General features: G+C 41.0%; 1 protein-coding gene across 6 annotated transcripts in view; it reads left to right on the top strand.

Annotated features, from left to right (window-relative positions):
* ZSWIM7 (zinc finger SWIM-type containing 7) overlaps window positions 1-16,663 on the top strand; it is a 132,980-nt gene that overhangs the window by 23,225 nt on the left and 93,092 nt on the right. For all 6 annotated transcript variants that reach the window (XM_073565371.1, XM_073565367.1, XM_073565370.1 and 3 more), the window contains exons 3-4: window positions 6,383-6,404; window positions 14,331-14,433. In XM_073565371.1, coding sequence (XP_073421472.1) covers window positions 6,383-6,404; window positions 14,331-14,433 — 125 coding nt within the window. The remainder of the gene's footprint in view (window positions 1-6,382; window positions 6,405-14,330; window positions 14,434-16,663) is intronic.

Consider the following 16,663-nt stretch of genomic DNA (forward strand, 5'->3'; position numbering starts at 1 on the left):
TGGGACAGAACGAGAGGTGTGGGATATGGTTGTTTATTATTTTTGTTTTGTTACAGAACACGAGAGCTTCAGTGGAATGGGTGATAGGTGAGTATAACTGTTTCTTATTTTTAAATAAAAAAGCAAAAGTATGTTTTTGTTTTATTTCAAATAAAATATTATACTTCCTGTGTGTTTATTTATACTATAACTATAGGATTAGTAATGGATAGGTGACTTGTATATGCCTGTCCATTAATAATCCATGGGTTTGATGTCACCAGACAATACAATGGTGACATCAACCCCACAAATATTACCCCACTTGCCACCGCTACAGGGAAGAGACGGGCAAAGTGCCAAAATTGTCGCATCTTATAGATGCGCCTTTTCTGGGTGGCTATTGGCTGCTTTTTTTTTAGGTTGTGGGGGACCAAAGTCCATGGCCTCTTACCAGTCTAAGAATACTAGCCCCCATGTGTCTGCTTTTGGCTGGGTGTCAAAAATGGGGGGACCCCACGTCATTTTTTTAAATTATTTCTTTAAATAATTAAAAAAAATCTGAGTGAGGACCCCTCTATTCTTGATACCCTACCTTACTCAAGCTTACAGCTGAGAGTTGCAGCCCGCATCTGTCAGTTTTGCCTAGCTGGAAATCAAAAATACAGGGGAACCCACTTTTTTTTTTTTTTAATTATTTAGAGCACAGGCTTATGAATACTCCCATCAGACACTGCATGCTCTCGCTGTTACTTGTGGCAGCAGGAGTAGGCTGATGGGAGCAGTAGTCCCATCAGCCCGACACCAGTGACCGGAGGTAAACTTCCTCCGATCACAGCTGCTTGCTCACACTGCCATTTGACAGCTTGGGAACCGCGGCTCTGTGACCGGCGGTAGTGATTTCAGAATCAATGTTTGCTATACACATGACAGCGTGGCAAACACTGGATGTTCGGGCCCCCATTCAAGTGAATAGGGTCCAGGCCCGGATACTGTTCTGGTACCCGAACCCAAACTTTTTTTTAACTGTTAGGCTGGACCCAAACCTCTAGGGGTCCGCCCATCTTCACTCGTGTCATCTCCTGAGTGTTAGGGGGTGTACGGATTGGTGAGTGGCTGGAAATATGGGATTGGGGCAAAATTTGATAAACTGTAGTGTGAGCGATTTTTATTATTTTTTTTTTTTTTTGTGTAACCTGTATTAAAAATAAAGGGAACCTGTTGTAAAAAAAAAAGATGTAAAAGATGTTAATTATAGTGATGAGCGAACGTGCTTGGATAAGGTATTATCCAAGCATGCTAACCGAATGTCTTCGGTGTGCTTGAAAAATATGTTCAAGTCCTGCAGATTAACCCCATATCTTTAACATGACAAGTTCCTTTTAAGGCTAATGTAAAAATACATTTTCTTGTCATAGACTGGATAACATTTCCGCTGTACTTTTTCATTTTTGAATGTGCAAAATCAAGTATGTCTTAATCAAAATCATGTCATCTGTGCTGTCCCCACTTGTAGTTGTCAGAAGTGCGTCTTTTACACGTTTAGCTTCTCGGAAGCGTAGTATCTGCTGGTAATTGCTCTGTAACCGTGTAATATGCGATAATCGGGTACAACATATTGCTTTGTAATAATGAAAGTAGAAATAAACACTTCACTGTGTGGCTGTTACTTTTGTCATTATGCGGTGCTCTCAGCCCTGCAAACCGCACAGCTGAACAGACCTTTTGTGAGCGTGTGGGCTCGTACTTTTCAACTCGATGTACATAGAAGCCTTGAATTGTGTAACTTTTGAAAATTCTTTTCAGACGTTATTATACTTGTATTTGGAATATCTGGGTATAAAAATGGGGCAGCGCTCCTGGTGTAAATCCGTGGATCTAGTTTCAATACCAGATCGTGCACTGCTCACCTGGGGAGGTTGTGCATAGCAGGTACAACACGGGTGTGAGTCCACAGTAATCAGCTGCTGCTCTGACCGCTAGGTCCTACAGTGCTCGAAGGAATGTTTGAGAATCAGAAAAAAAAATTGCGGGATATTACAGGCACTGCCAGTGGATGAAGGATGTCCAGAGTCAGATACATGCATCTGAGGGAGGAGTTGGATCACCTCCGAAATGCCTACTACTATAACATCTACCTGACTTTGGACATTCTTCATCAGTTGGCATATTCCACAAGTTTTTTCTGATTCCCAAACTTGGAATATGTTGGTGACAGCCATTCTCACGGTCTCTGTGTGTGCAGTGTATGGGAGGCATCATAACAGATGCTCTTTGCCCCTGATTTAGTGGGTAACTAAAAATTAGTAGGGGTAAATTGGTGTTCATTATAGGATACTGCTCATGTGATTGTCAGAAATGGTGTTCTTCCTAATGAGCACACCCAATGGCTTGTTATGAAAAGTCACCGGTACATAGTATACCTATATACAGGGAGACCCAAAAGTTCATTCATTGACATTCTATGAGCTTGTATCAGCGCACATACACACTGATACACCACAATGGGGTCTGCCACTTTAATCACAAACTGATCGGCCGCGGACAATGAACAAATTAGAAGAATTTGTCTCTGAAGCATTTATGGACTTTGCAGACGGGAATTGGTCGTACTGTGTGTCACAGTGTACCGGACAGGTTGGCGGAATCTTGCAGCGTTGATGGAAGACATTTGACAACTCAAAAGATTAAAGAGGAACCTTCATTTTATTTTTATTTCATAAATTGATAGTACACTTTAAGAATAAGCGATTGTGTAAATATATGTTATCACAGAAGTCTGCTTTTTTTCTGCCAGGACTTGATCGCTCATTTTCAAAATTTGGTGAATACAGATTTGTTACATTACTAAGATAGATGACAGGTGGCTCTCATAAGATTTCTATATAAAAGGGAGGGGAGAAGAGAAGGGAGGAGCTTTGCCTCTAGCTCCTCCCTCCTTCTCATCTACATAGAATCTTACCGGCACAAACTGCCATCTCCTATCTCAGTGATGTAACAATGTCTGTTCAATTAATGCAGATTTTACCCGTGAATTTTGAAAATGACTGATCAGTCCTGGCATAAAAAGAAGCAGATTACTTATGATATATTACAAAGTTGCTTATTTTCATGTGTACTATTGATTTATAAAATAAAAGAGACAACAATTTCTCTCTACATTTGTTTAAACAATGTGATAGACTGTAAATAAACTTCTTTTGTTTGTCAGTGTGTATCGTTACCTATAATCTATTGTGTTTAATTTTCATTGACTTGACCATATACCTTCCTTTCGACCACCCTGTACATATTTTACCACTTTTTTTTTTTTTTAATTCTAATGGTTTTCATTGCATACAATATGTGACCCTTAATGGATGTGATAAAAAAAATTATACCAAATAAAACTATGGCAAAATAAAAGACAAAAGAAAAATCCTGTGTATCCTATTCTCTGGCTTTAACTTTGTCCTTTAACATCTTATAGGTTGTTTGCCCTCATTCCACCCATTCTGTTCTGAAACTTGCAGACAGACACAAGGGGAACACAGAATTGTCTTCCTCCAGGAGCAGATGCTCCAAATGTGCTTTTAGGAAAATAGTGTAATATTGATGATCATAAAATGGTTCTACGGTAATCCAAAATCTGTCTGTGTCGTCCTTTCTAATATCTGTAAAGCTTTGGATGACTCTCTAGTAAGCGTTCATTATAGTAATAGGGCTTCGTCCTGACTGATTATCACTCGCTTTATTTCTGTACACATTGCTGCCCTGAAAACCATTCCAAGTGTCATCCACTTCAGGCGGCGGCATCGCCAATATCATAATGGAAACTCATACGTTCACTCCTACTAAAGCCTGGATGTCATTTCTCACGTTTCCTGTTCAGCTTCAAGTATCTCATCATCTCACAGCTCAGCGCTTCGCCGGGGCGTATCGAGAACATTCGCACTTCTATAATTATTTTTTATACCCATTCCATAGCGGAGGGTTAATGGCGTTGTTATCTGTTCTCCATCAGAACTGCTGTGAAGATCACTGTTTTTGGGGGGGATTTTACTTGTGGACACCATATCCCTTTTTAGTTTTCTGGTTGATAGATATACTTCCTAACAAAAACCCAACGATGACTTTTATACCAGCTTTCCTGGTCTATGTTCAATAGTGTTATGTCTGGAGCCGAGTATAGCACAGCGTGGGGCGACAATGGCAGGAAAGTTACCTGTGACCAGCATTGTACTGAGGAGCGTCCCTGGGGTTAGAGGGGAAATCTCATCCATACATGATTATACTCCGGAATTCACGTACTAAGGGCAAGAAAACCCCTGTATCTAAATACTATGAATAATCCAAGTTTCGTTTTCTAAGGTCTTGGCATGTTTCTTCATAAATCAGTGTTTTTGGAATGTTTAAATGGTCACTGTCTTTTCCAAGAAATTCTGCAGAGGTATTTATGCGTCTTTATATAGTGCTTTATTAGTTGGTCATGTACAAATAACACAAATGGATATAAAGCACAATTACATTATGTCTTCCAACATCACTGTATTCATTGACCTTACCATTTGATAGGAGGAATCAGTGGATGTGTATCACTGTATTACATTTTGCTTGTATTTCGGTAGTGGCGTCTATTGAGATGCAGTCATTTATATCTCAACACATGTGGGTGATGCTATGTCTGTGAGTTTTAGTGGGTATATTGATGTACTCGTATAAGGAGATTGCGAGACGTTCTTTGCATTTATGTCGAGAAATTCACCCATCACGGATGTTTTGAGAAAGTGGGCAGACCAGGGTGGCTCTTTAACTTTTCTTTCTCTTTTTTGTCCTTTCTCTCGCTCTCTCTCGCTTTCTGTTTCTCTCTCTTACTCTATTTCTCAATTCAATTTATCTCTTTCTCTTTTTTCTCTTTCTTTCTCTCACTTTCTTCTCTCTCTCTCTCTCTCTCTCTCTCTCTCTCTCTCTCTCTCTCTCTCTCTCTCTCTCTCTCTCTCTCCTTATGACATGGTGACATATTGAGCAACGATCTCCTCCGATGAATCGGGTTTCCCCAGTAGTTGAGTTTCTTCTCATCGTCCATGGATGGGGAGTCCAGGATGTAAGTGGAGAGTCTCTGGAAGTGGGGGTCCGTCACTGCTGAGTGCCTGTAGCAGGTAGTGCATCCTCCATGGCCCCCCGCTGGCACAGTTTTTTCTCCGGCGACTTGTATGTCTGTCAGTACCGCCCTGTTTCCACCTCTAGAAAGTGGGCACTCAGTCTGTACAGACTTGGGGCTGCCTGTCTTTCGGGTGGCGTAAGCTCTCCAGATATAGGGCCAAAGTGTAGTCGCTCCACAGTGACTGATAGATGGTGAGTTTCTGGGTGTCCTCTAGTTCACTTTTCCAGCTCTATATGTATCAGTTCTTTCAGCTCTCCGAGGTCCCCTTTATTTGGGCTTCTGTGTTTTTGCTGACTTTGGTTGGGCTGGCTGCTGGGGTTCCTGGCTTGCTCTGGGCTTCGGCTCAGCAGGGCTTTATGATGGTGGAAGCTGGGGTTGCCGCTCTGTATGTGCGCCTGGTGTGATAGCGCCCTCTTGTGGATAGTGAACCATAAGGGGAATCAGCCCAGCTCTGCCCATCAGGCTATATTTGGAGTGATGACACTTCTAAATATCTTAGAAATATCTTATAACTCATACATGCCCTCTGGTCGCAGGTCAGAAACTGGCGAATTCCCGCAGCGCGCAGTGCGTGCATGGGGGGATTGATAAGTCTGCAGTCACACAGAGTGACACTCAGAGTGACTGCTGATTTATCTGTTTGGACTGGACAACCCCTTTTAAGGCTGCTGCACATGTACTGAGGGAAAAGAACCTTAGCTACGTTCACATGTGACACATCTGTGTGAGGTCTGTGTTTTTTTTTTTTCTTGGGCAGCACACTAACCCATAGAGTTCCATTGATCAATACACATCTGTTCTTTAAAAATGTGTCCCCGAAACTGAGCAGATCCTATTCTCATCTGTTTTGCAGGTCAGAGTCATAAAACGGATGGAACATGGAGGATCTACTTTGTACTTCAGTTTTGCATCTGTGTTTCATCCGTCTTGAGCTGCTCTGTTGCCAAGAGTGAATAGATAAAAGGGTTCAGTCTACATGATTACCTGATTTTTGCAAAACCGTAACAAACAGATGTCACGTGGATGAATAACGGCTCATGTCTCATTGCTGTAAAAATTCACACTGATGTGTGACCGTGCCCTTAGTAAAAGGTGGATCCCATCTATATGAGCTCCGCCACCTGCAAGATACATCTTTAAACTTTGTCCCTGGACCTCTATTGTTATGTACGTCTCTTTTGTATCTGGAATCTATGACAATGGTATGCACAGTTTTTTACTCAATGTTCATATATATTTTTTTATGTTTCTGTTTTTCAGTTTCTGATGAGCATCTACTGGGGTGAGTATTTTTAATCTGTTAAGCTAATTAGTATTTTACATATTTCGATACAATAGGTAAATATTGGTTTACTTGATTAGATCATAAAAGAAAAAATAAATTAGAATAACTTAAAACAAGCAAAAAAAGCTACAACAAAAATCGTCCACCTATGTCTCCAGTGCTGGTGACCTTACATGCTATGTAGCTCCTAGGTCCCGGATCCTCTTGTACACAGATGGTGGAGTGATATCTGTTATTGTATCAGCTACCCAATACACACACTGAAAGCTGCTTTTTTTTCGTCAGCATGTTAGGTAAAGGTTAAAGGGGTTGTCTGATTCAAATCGATAAGTCTGCAGTCACAGTACGAATCCACACACTGTGCGCTGCGAGGATTCGCCAGGTTCTGAGCCAGGACCAGGGGATATGCATACGTTAAACATACTCCTGGCCAATGGGTGTGGCCTCGCTTCTATACACTTGTATGGAGCGAGGCCACGCCCACTACACAGGCCCTGGCCAGTAGTAGGTATAACTTATACACACCCTTCGTTCCCGGCTAAAAAGGAATCACCGCAACCCACAGTGCGTGCTCTGGGGGGATTCATAAGTCTGCAGTCACACAGAGTACCTGCAAACTTATCGGTTTATTTCAGACAACCTCTTTTAACTCCTTCTTGACCTATGGCGTATGAGTACATCATAAGTAGGGTCCCGGCATTTGATGCGGACTCCGGTGCTGAGCCCGCATGTTTTCAGGCTGGGTGGGTGGAATCATGATCCTCTCGCAGCTGTTAACCTTTTATATGCTACTGTCAATCTCTGACAGTGGCATTTAACTTGCACAATCCGGATGTGCGACACTAGCTCCACCCATTTTTGCCCCTGTCATGTGATTGGGTTTTTCTGTTTTTGAATTTTCAAAGTCGTGAAGGGGTGAAACAGCTCTCCAGTAAATACGGCAAAGTCATTAAGTAGTTCATCTATTTGTCGACTCTTCAGCAGTAACTAAGCTTCTTTATAGATCAGCTTTTGCAAAGCTGTGACTTTTTGTGCTTGTAATATACTGTACTTTGTCATGAACACCTCCCAGTCACTGCACACATGACACAGATGCCACTGTAACGGGTGCTCCGCTTCTCTCATTAACTTACCTTTCACAGTAGACTGACAGTCAGTTCTCACATCCACACCATACTTCTTGTTGCCACCTCTCACCTTTTTATTTAGGTCAGCAAAATGGTTGCACTGGGTAACAAAGTAGCTCACATGCACACCCAGCTTTCCCAAACTCCTAACAGGTACACTAGTTGTACTCTGCCATCCATAGGGTAACACAACCAGGCTATACTTTCCATCTTTGAGGTTGTGGGCACGTTTACAGCAGCAAGGTACAAGTTTAATAAATTCTAGAGTTAATATATGAAAAAAGTACCTACAAAAAGAAATGCATGAAAGGCAAAATATAACATTACTGTTTAAAGCAAAAAGAGGTAAATAAAGAAAGCTCTTATGACTACAGTAGATTGGGGAGTTATTCTTTGCAGAGGAGTCACTGCAGAAATTTGGACAGATCTACAAACCTACTTGTCCTTCTAGGGTCTGACACTGAGTTTTTCTTGAAGAGATCTTTCATAGGGTCTCCTCCTCCCCTTTAACCTCTCCTCCTCGTCAGGTGAGAGTAGGATGGCTAACTATATCCAGTAAATGATTGGTGTGTAGGTCATAATTCTAAATTATGTCTCCTCTTTTTATGCAGGAACCTCCTAGTGGAATAATCTCTGCCATATTTCCAAGCATTTCACCATCCTGGACACCAATCATGACTATGATAGCTCTAGAATCCAGGTTTATATTACACTAGCTGAAGAGCCCTGTGTTGCCCGGGCATAGTAACTAACTGTGGTTAGTTATAACAAATTATAATGATTATCCCCCATCCCATAGTCCCGTGCTCATATACCCATCACACATCTCCTATCCCATAGGCCCATGCCCATATACCCATCATACATATCCTCCATCCCATAGTCCCATGCCCCTATACCCATCATACGTATCCTCCATCCCATAGTCCCATGGCCATATACCCATCATACATCCTCCATTCCATAGTCCCATGCCAATATACCCATCACACATCATAGAATCGTAGAGTTGGAAGGGACCTCCTGGGCCATCTGGTCCAACCCCCTGCTCGAAGCCGGATTCTCTAAATCATCCTAGACAGATGTCTTTCCAGCCTCTGTTTGAAGACTTCCATTGAAGGAGAACTCACCACTTCTCGTGGCAGCCTGTTCCACTCATTGATCACTCTAACTGTCAAAAAGTTTTTTCTAATATCTAATCTGTGTCTTCTCCCATTCAGTTTCATCCCATTGCTTCTAGTCTTTCCTTGTGCAAATGAGAATAAAGATGATCCTTCTACAATGTGACAGCCCTTTAGATATTTGTAGACAGCTATTAAGTCTCCTCTCAGTCTTCTCTTTTGCAAGCTAAACATTCCCAAATCCTGCAACCTTTCCTCATAAGACAGGGTTTGCAGACCGGTCACCATTCTGGTCGCTCTTTTCTGAACTTGCTCCAGTTTGTTGATGTCTTTTTTAAAATGTGGTGCCCAAAACTAGACATCCTCTATCCCTTGGTCCAGTGCCCATATGCCCATATACCCATCATACAAATCCTCCATCCCATAGTCCCATGCCCATATACCCATCATACATCCTCCATCCCATAGTCCCGTGCCCATATGCCCATCACACATTCTCCATTTCATAGTCCCCAGCCGGGTGGCGCTGAGCAGGAAGTTCTTGGAGATGTGCTGTTATGTAACCTGGCAGTGCGGCTCTGTGTGCGGCCGCTGATGATGCGATTTTCTACGTCGGTAACAATAGAACCTGGCAGTAATAGAGGAGGGGGTGATTTATTTCTGTCATGTGCTCTCTGCTCCTTTCTGTTGGGCAGACAATGGCTGGGAGCTTATGTTCCCTGGATGCTAGATTTCACTCACCTGGTCAGTGTTTGCTGAGGTGTTGTGGAGCGGGAAAACTGTTGCTCATAGCAACCAATCACGGCTCAGCTTCATCTTTAAAACAGCTCTGGTGAAATGAAAGATGCTTAGTGATTGGTTGCTATGGGCAACACAGGCGGTGTAATCTGTTGTGGTCAAGAAGATGTGCCTATGAAATAGATATATTATATGGGGCCTTGCGTGTGGAGTGAGTGTGGCTTTGTGGAATGGACATAAACTCATTTTTATATATATATATATATATATATATATATATATATATATATATATATATTATACACTGTGTGTGTGTGTATGTGTGTATATATATATATATATATATATATATATATATACACTGTGTATATATTTCTGCGGTTCCCCAAAGTAAAAAAATTATGGTGCTTGCAGCCACATAATCAATTATGTTCCCCAATTAGATATAGCCATGGACTGTGTTGACATCTGATTATTATCGATGTGCAATTGATGTCCATGGTATGAACTGGAGACGTGTAGCCTACCTTAAGAGTATTTCTCTTCCCTGGATGTAATAGCACATCTTTGCTAGTGAGGAAGCACTCCGGTAACTTTTGGTTTCCCAGTAGACTGGCTGATGTCTTGCTAATTTAATTAACACTGAGGAAATGCTGGCAGGTGTCCAGTGATTATTGGATTTTTATTTATTTAATCCATAATATACTTTATTATGCTTCTCTCTCACTCAAATACTATGCTGCAGTGCTGTTTCCATACGTAGTTCAAGCTCATTTAGAAGCTGCTTTCAACTGCTGCTCAGCAAGATCTTGTACACAGCAATCCAATATTTTGCATAGGGGAGTTTCCATCTCCCAGTACTGGGGCGCAGAGAGGGAAATTAAGATTGTTTCTCAACAAAATGCATGCATTGCACTTAAACAGTTAAAGGAGCTTGAAACCGCACTGCAGCATAGTAGGGGGAGGGGTGGACGAAGGAGGCAAGTTAAGGAAATGAGGTTTATTACAAAAAAAACATAACTATGCAAAGGCTGATCAAGAATTATTAAGAAAAAAAAGTTGTTACTCTTTAGAAACATTATTCAGTTGTCTTTATAATAAAAATCAGCTTCCCAAATAACCTGGCATTAAGCTTTTGAGGTCTGAATATGAAGCTAGTCGCAAAGGGATACATCTTCAGCCCGGATATTGCTGCATTACGAGGCTGTTTGGAATTATGTGACAGCCCTGTGGAAGCTATAATGCTGACCATTTTGATTGTCATACTGATTTAAAAAAAACTGGATAGAATTTTTGCAAAATTTTCAAGAGGGCAACATCTATTTATGTTTTGGTTTTATAGGAATATTGTAATTTTTTTTGTTAGTAAAAAAAAAATAAATCATAAAATATTACAAAATGCAGTATATTTAGCAACTAGTCCTATTTTCATACAAAATAAAACTAAAAATGTAATCAAATGTGTATGTGCTTTTTAGTCACTGTTCTGGTTTGCTTTTGAGAATGATTTTAAAATGCAAAATCTTCTTGCCAAAATGTTGGATCCCACAACAGAACCCTAATGGACATCACTGTAAGTGAATGCGGTCCTCCGGGTGGCAGTTATATCTGGCATATGATGGTTCCAACACGGTCTCTTGAACTTCATGCAGATTTCACTGCCAGTTCTGCTTCTTAAATAAAGTTAATGCAAACAAAGGGTGTTTTCTGGAAATTCCCATTAGCTTGCAGAGAGTTGTGGCTACTCACTGCAGTCTCAGCATGGACTGCCGCAATAAATTGACACATTTGTTCAAGCTCCTTTTAGAAACTGCTTTTAACTGCTGCTCAACAAGATCCTGTGCACAGCTATCCAATATTCTGCGTAGGGTACTTTCCATCTCCCGGTATTGGGGCGCAGTGAGGGATATTCAGATTGCTTCTCAACAAAATGCATACACTGCATTTAAACAGTTCCAGGAGCTTGAAACCGTACTGCAGGTTGCCTTGTAAATTATGGCATTTCCACTGAAATCCATGAGACATCCTATCTGATACAGAATTGGCATGGAATAATCATTAAAATCCATGTGAATTTTCAATCATCTCCACATACCCTTAGCATTAAAGGGGCTTTGTAGGCTGAATATAAATTTCTTCTGACACTTTGTGACTGCTGATTTCCAGATTTTGACAGCACACTGTTAGCGTTCCTCTCTGTTACCAACCTGAGCGGTTATTGTTCTGATCACATGCCAACTAGCATCTCACTAGATCTTTTGAGTGAAGCAAGAAAAGCTGCTAGTTGGCATGTGTTTGCAGGCATGTAAATTGCGTACTTGCAGTTTCATGAGGACCGCTCGAGGGGTCAATAGAGGGGAATCATAATGGTGTACTTATTGTACACTGTCAGGACTTGGTAATCTGCAGTCACGTAGAGTGTTGGTAATTAACTTAAAGCGTTTTTCCGGGCTGAACATAAATTTCTTCACTTTTTAAGTGTATAACCAGTATTGTATATTTCCTGAATTTCTGATGTTTGGGTTTGCTATACACAATTTACCTAGCAGAAGTTTATATGCCGAACAGATTAATATAGAAACAAAAATATAAATATTTACTAAATTAGATAATGGATCCAATGAATTCAGTTTTTTTGGGTGTCTGCCAGTTATGAAATAACACATTGCTCTCATAGTTGTTTTTCAGCTTTACTCATTTTGGACAAATCTCTAGATGGCATTCCGCTGTCATTTGATATTCGGATGATCACACATTAGTCTTTACACAGGATCAATTGATGATGTCTTCATATCCAGTTATCATATCCACTTTTTCTCCCTATCTTCTATTCATTTGGTGTTAGATTTTGTCTTTACATTACTCAGACATGCCCTTCTTATTTGCTATATTCCCCTGGTTAAAATGGCAGCCTATACTTGCCTCCGATGCCTGTGCCATTCCAGTGGCACTGGCTTTCCTGGGGCTTACGTGACGTTTTTTATGTCACGTGAGCCCTGCAGCCAAAATAACAGCCTATCCCTGCCTCCAATGCCAACGCTGTTCCAGTGGTGACGGCACTGACTCTCTTGGTTGGCAGCCATGGTAACAATGGTTGACAACCCAGCAATTATTATTCATTTATCAATTATCTTGCTGAGAGGTGATCTACAGGGTGATTCAAAGAGGATGGTGCAAAAGGAAAGACCTGCAGTTAAATTATTGTCTGTGTGCCATGAATAAGAACCGCATATACCTGTCAGTTTGAAACGCGTAGGCCAAGGTCATTTATCAGGATGTCCTGCAATTTTAATAATTTTTTTGGGGATGTCTTAATAAATGTTATTGTTCTTATTTTACGCTGTAGATTTTTTTTTTTCACTTTTTTTTTTTTGCTTAGTTAAAGTAACTCCAGTGGTAAATGACCCGAGACTGAAAATCAAAGCAAACCTAACTTAGTTACAAGCAATCACATCACAGCTTTCATTTTTCAAGAGCTGTAAGTAAAATGTGCTCACATAGTGATGTAAGATGGCGACATGGAAGCAAGAAAAAGGTTTTTGCGTATTGAAATTAGCAAAAACAGGCCCTGTTGTGACTGTACAGTAATCTTTAAGAAGTTTGGTAAATGTGCTCCGAAAAAAAAAAATCCTCTCTTTCGTTTTGGATGAAGCAATTAGAAACCACTGGGTGTTTGTCGTGGTGGAAAGTCTGGGCCCAAAAAAACTTTAGAAGAAACTGTGAACAGCATTCAAGCTGTGGTCTACGAGTGTATTCCTAGAAATTCGACAAGGCTGACTACAATGGAAATATAGGTGCCACAAACCACACAGATTGCATCCTCAAGACCAACCAAAACGCAGTGACTTTTTCAGGTCTTCAAGAAGATGAATTCGCCAATAGGCTGATGTTCAGCTTTCACCACAATGGGAAGGCCACTCGACATAACGTTTTTTTTTTTTTTTAAAGCCCTAAATTCTATTCGCCCTTATCAAGCATATGAGGAACTCGCCCAACGCAAGCTTGTTCTGTACATTGAGCAAGATCAAAGTCTTTGGTCCATTCTTTTTTTGTGGAGGATACGGTCACTGACCTCCCCTACCTGGACTGGAATGACTTATTCCAAAGACTGAGTTGGCAGATGTTCCTCTATCAGCCAAGGTTCGCAGCTCCACATTTCTGTTCAAATTTTCAACAATACCTGGATAAAACTCCACTGGAACGTTGGGTGGCCGGTAGTGTTTCACCGTTGTTAAGCTGACCTCCATGATCGCTAGATCTAACGCGCTGCTACTTCTTTCTGTGGGGCTTTGTCAAGGATTCCGTGTATCTGCTTCTCCAGCCACATGATCTAAAAGGCCTGAGACAAAAAATGACAAACAGTGGAGTTCAAATCCGAGAACTTGATGGCACAGAACTGGACAACCGCCTAGACATTTGCTGTATCACCAGTGGAAATTGGTAGCCTGTAGATAAAACGTTGATAGATTGTGTGTATTTTTATATTAATGCATTTGTGTTGTGATGTTCTCTTGTTTCTAATTGTTGAGACTAGAATTTTGCGCCTTCCTTTTTAAATCACCCTGTATGTTGTTATGGTTCAACCCCTTTAATGCGATCTGTCTATTAAATGTACAGACCTCTACCGATCTGCAGGCAATAAAAAAGGCTGAAAAAAAAAAAAAAATATATATATATATATATATATATATATATATATATATATATATATATATATATATATATATATATATATATATATAAAAATAACTTTACTAAGTTTAGTTAGGGGATAAGACAAAGACACACGTACTATTTTCAGCACTGGATAGGACACAATTTCATGGATGGATTCTATCCCTGAAACTACATAATATGCTGCTGCTGACTTTGTCGGGCTTACGTACAGTATTATATTTGATTGATTTTTTTTTTTTTTTTTTTATTATATTTTTTAGATTGAAGTTTATCTTTGGGCCGACTGCTTTATACGCCCTGGACTTAGTTGATCAGCGTTCTGTAACCCATGTCACAAGTCCCAGTGGAAGAAGCACTTTCCAGGTATTTTTATATGTAATGTTCTAATTAGTGTAAAAATGGGTACATGGCGGTCCTAAAATTAATTTGCGGTCACTTTCCGTCAAAGTTGGAAAATGGATCTACGAAACTTTCTTCTGATAGCTGTCAACCTCCAACTCTCAGTGACCACTGATTAGCTGCAGCGATCACATGAAGCCAGGAAACCATTTGAGGACACGGGCAGCTGTAATAATTTTCTTACAGCTTTATTTAAATAAAAGCGAATCAGCTAAAAGCTAAGGTGACTTGAGGCATTCATTTTTAGAAAAAAGGTTCAAACGGTTCTAACTGAAAGTCAATCTTTTTGCAGCTGATATGGCTACGCTGTAAGTCACTGTGCCCAATTCATAGCAACATAGTTTTGAACATAGTTTTGAAGGCTGAAGGAAGACCTTATGTCCATCTAGTTCAGCCTATTTAGTGCAGCTGTTCTGCATTGTTGATCCTGGGGAAGGCAAAAAACCCACAGAGTAGAAGCCAATTTTCTCCATAGGGAAAAAAATTCCTTCCCCTAAGCTGGGTCAACCATCTTCCTATAATATTCTGTTATTCGTAACCTTCTATACTGTTACTCACAAGAAAAGCATCCATTCCTTTCTTAAATTCATTCAGTGAGTTGGCCATCACCACTTCCTCAGGAAGAGAATTCCAGAGCCTCACTGCTCTTACCGTGAAGAATCATAGCCTTTATGTGTGAAAAGCTTTGAAAAAAGTCATAACGTTTTGGCGCAACTTAAGGCGACTTTTTGCATTCTCACTCCATTTTTATCCAGCTCTAACAAAGTGTTCGGAGCTGGGGCGGAATGGGGTGTAGCAACCACCGATTGTCAAATTCATGACGAGCGACCACGTTCGCTACGCCATCAGTGAGTAGAGTAGGATTTTTTGTGAGGCACACACAGAGGTGCATGATATCCGTCCGATGCTCCTGATACATGACAATGCGTACAGCTCCAGCACATTTCCTCCTCATCTTGATTAATTGAGGGCAGTGTCTCCTATCTATTAGGACTGCATTAAAGGTCAGCACCACCTGCTGTATTTGAATGTGGCTGCATTCCACAAATGTGTCTACCAGCTCCTGGCTCCCCCTATCTACCCCCAAAAATATCATTTGATATGCTCCTGCGTTGTATGTAAATGACGGTTGGTCTATCCAATGAGCATCCTCACTGCGGCATCTGTCCCTCCTCTCTGCTCCCTATCGCATCCTCCTTCTTTGATTGATGTGATGCCTCATCCACATAGCAAACCAAGACCTTGCGCCTGTGCAGTATGCTCACAGGACTGCGCAGGTACAATCTGCTCTACCCTTCTGTGAGCAGAGCATGTAACAGCACTGCGCACGCACCTAGCTTTGATGTGAATGATGAACCGAGATCTCCTGCTTGCGCCGTAGCCTCGTTCCGATGATGTCGCCTTGCGCAGTGCTGTTTTATCCTCTGCTCACAGTAGGGCAGAACAGAGTGTGTCTGCGCGGTCCTGTGAGCATACTGCGCGGGCGTGAGCTCTCGGTTCATTATGTGGATGATTCGTCACATCAAAGTAGGAAGACGTGATTAGGAGCGGAGAGAAGGGACAGACTCCGCAGCAAGAATGCCCATTGGACCAGACCACTCATTTACATACAACGCAGGAGCATATCAAATGGTATTTTTGAGGGTTTACAGGGGGAGTCAGGAGCTGACAGACGCATTTGTGGAATGCAGTACAGGAGCAGTTAAAAGTGGTGACATTTGTTTGTAGGCTCAAACTGGTGACCAGTTCCCTTTAAATCGGAGTTCCAACCATAACCAAGCTCTTAGGGGCCAATTCATTTAAGAATGCGCAAGTGCAGTATCAATGAAAGGCTTTTTGTAATATGATACGCTGAATTAATTAATGAATTCGGTACATCTTCTCTGTGGCATGCGCGTCACCAGAAAGTCACAATTCTGCCGTAAACAAAACTCCATCACTATTGCTGAATTTGACATGTAAACTTAGCCTTGTTCCGTTTCGCCACAGCTCTATCCATTTTGGAGGAGCTGCTTCAAAGTGGTGTGAAGCCACCAAAAGTCACAAAGCTTTTGTGCAACTCTGCATTGTATTCTGGCATAAAATCACTCTGTCCAACAATGAATTTTCCTGTTTGGTTTATTTTTTTTTTTTTTTTTTTTTTAAGGCATGATAGTTTTCAAAATAAACAGAGGAATACTCCTACTTACCTTCC

Source organism: Dendrobates tinctorius, unplaced genomic scaffold (assembly GCF_039654945.1).
Source record: "Dendrobates tinctorius isolate UK_male_01 unplaced genomic scaffold, ASM3965494v1 ptg000016l, whole genome shotgun sequence".
NCBI classification, from domain to species: domain Eukaryota; kingdom Metazoa; phylum Chordata; class Amphibia; order Anura; family Dendrobatidae; genus Dendrobates; species Dendrobates tinctorius.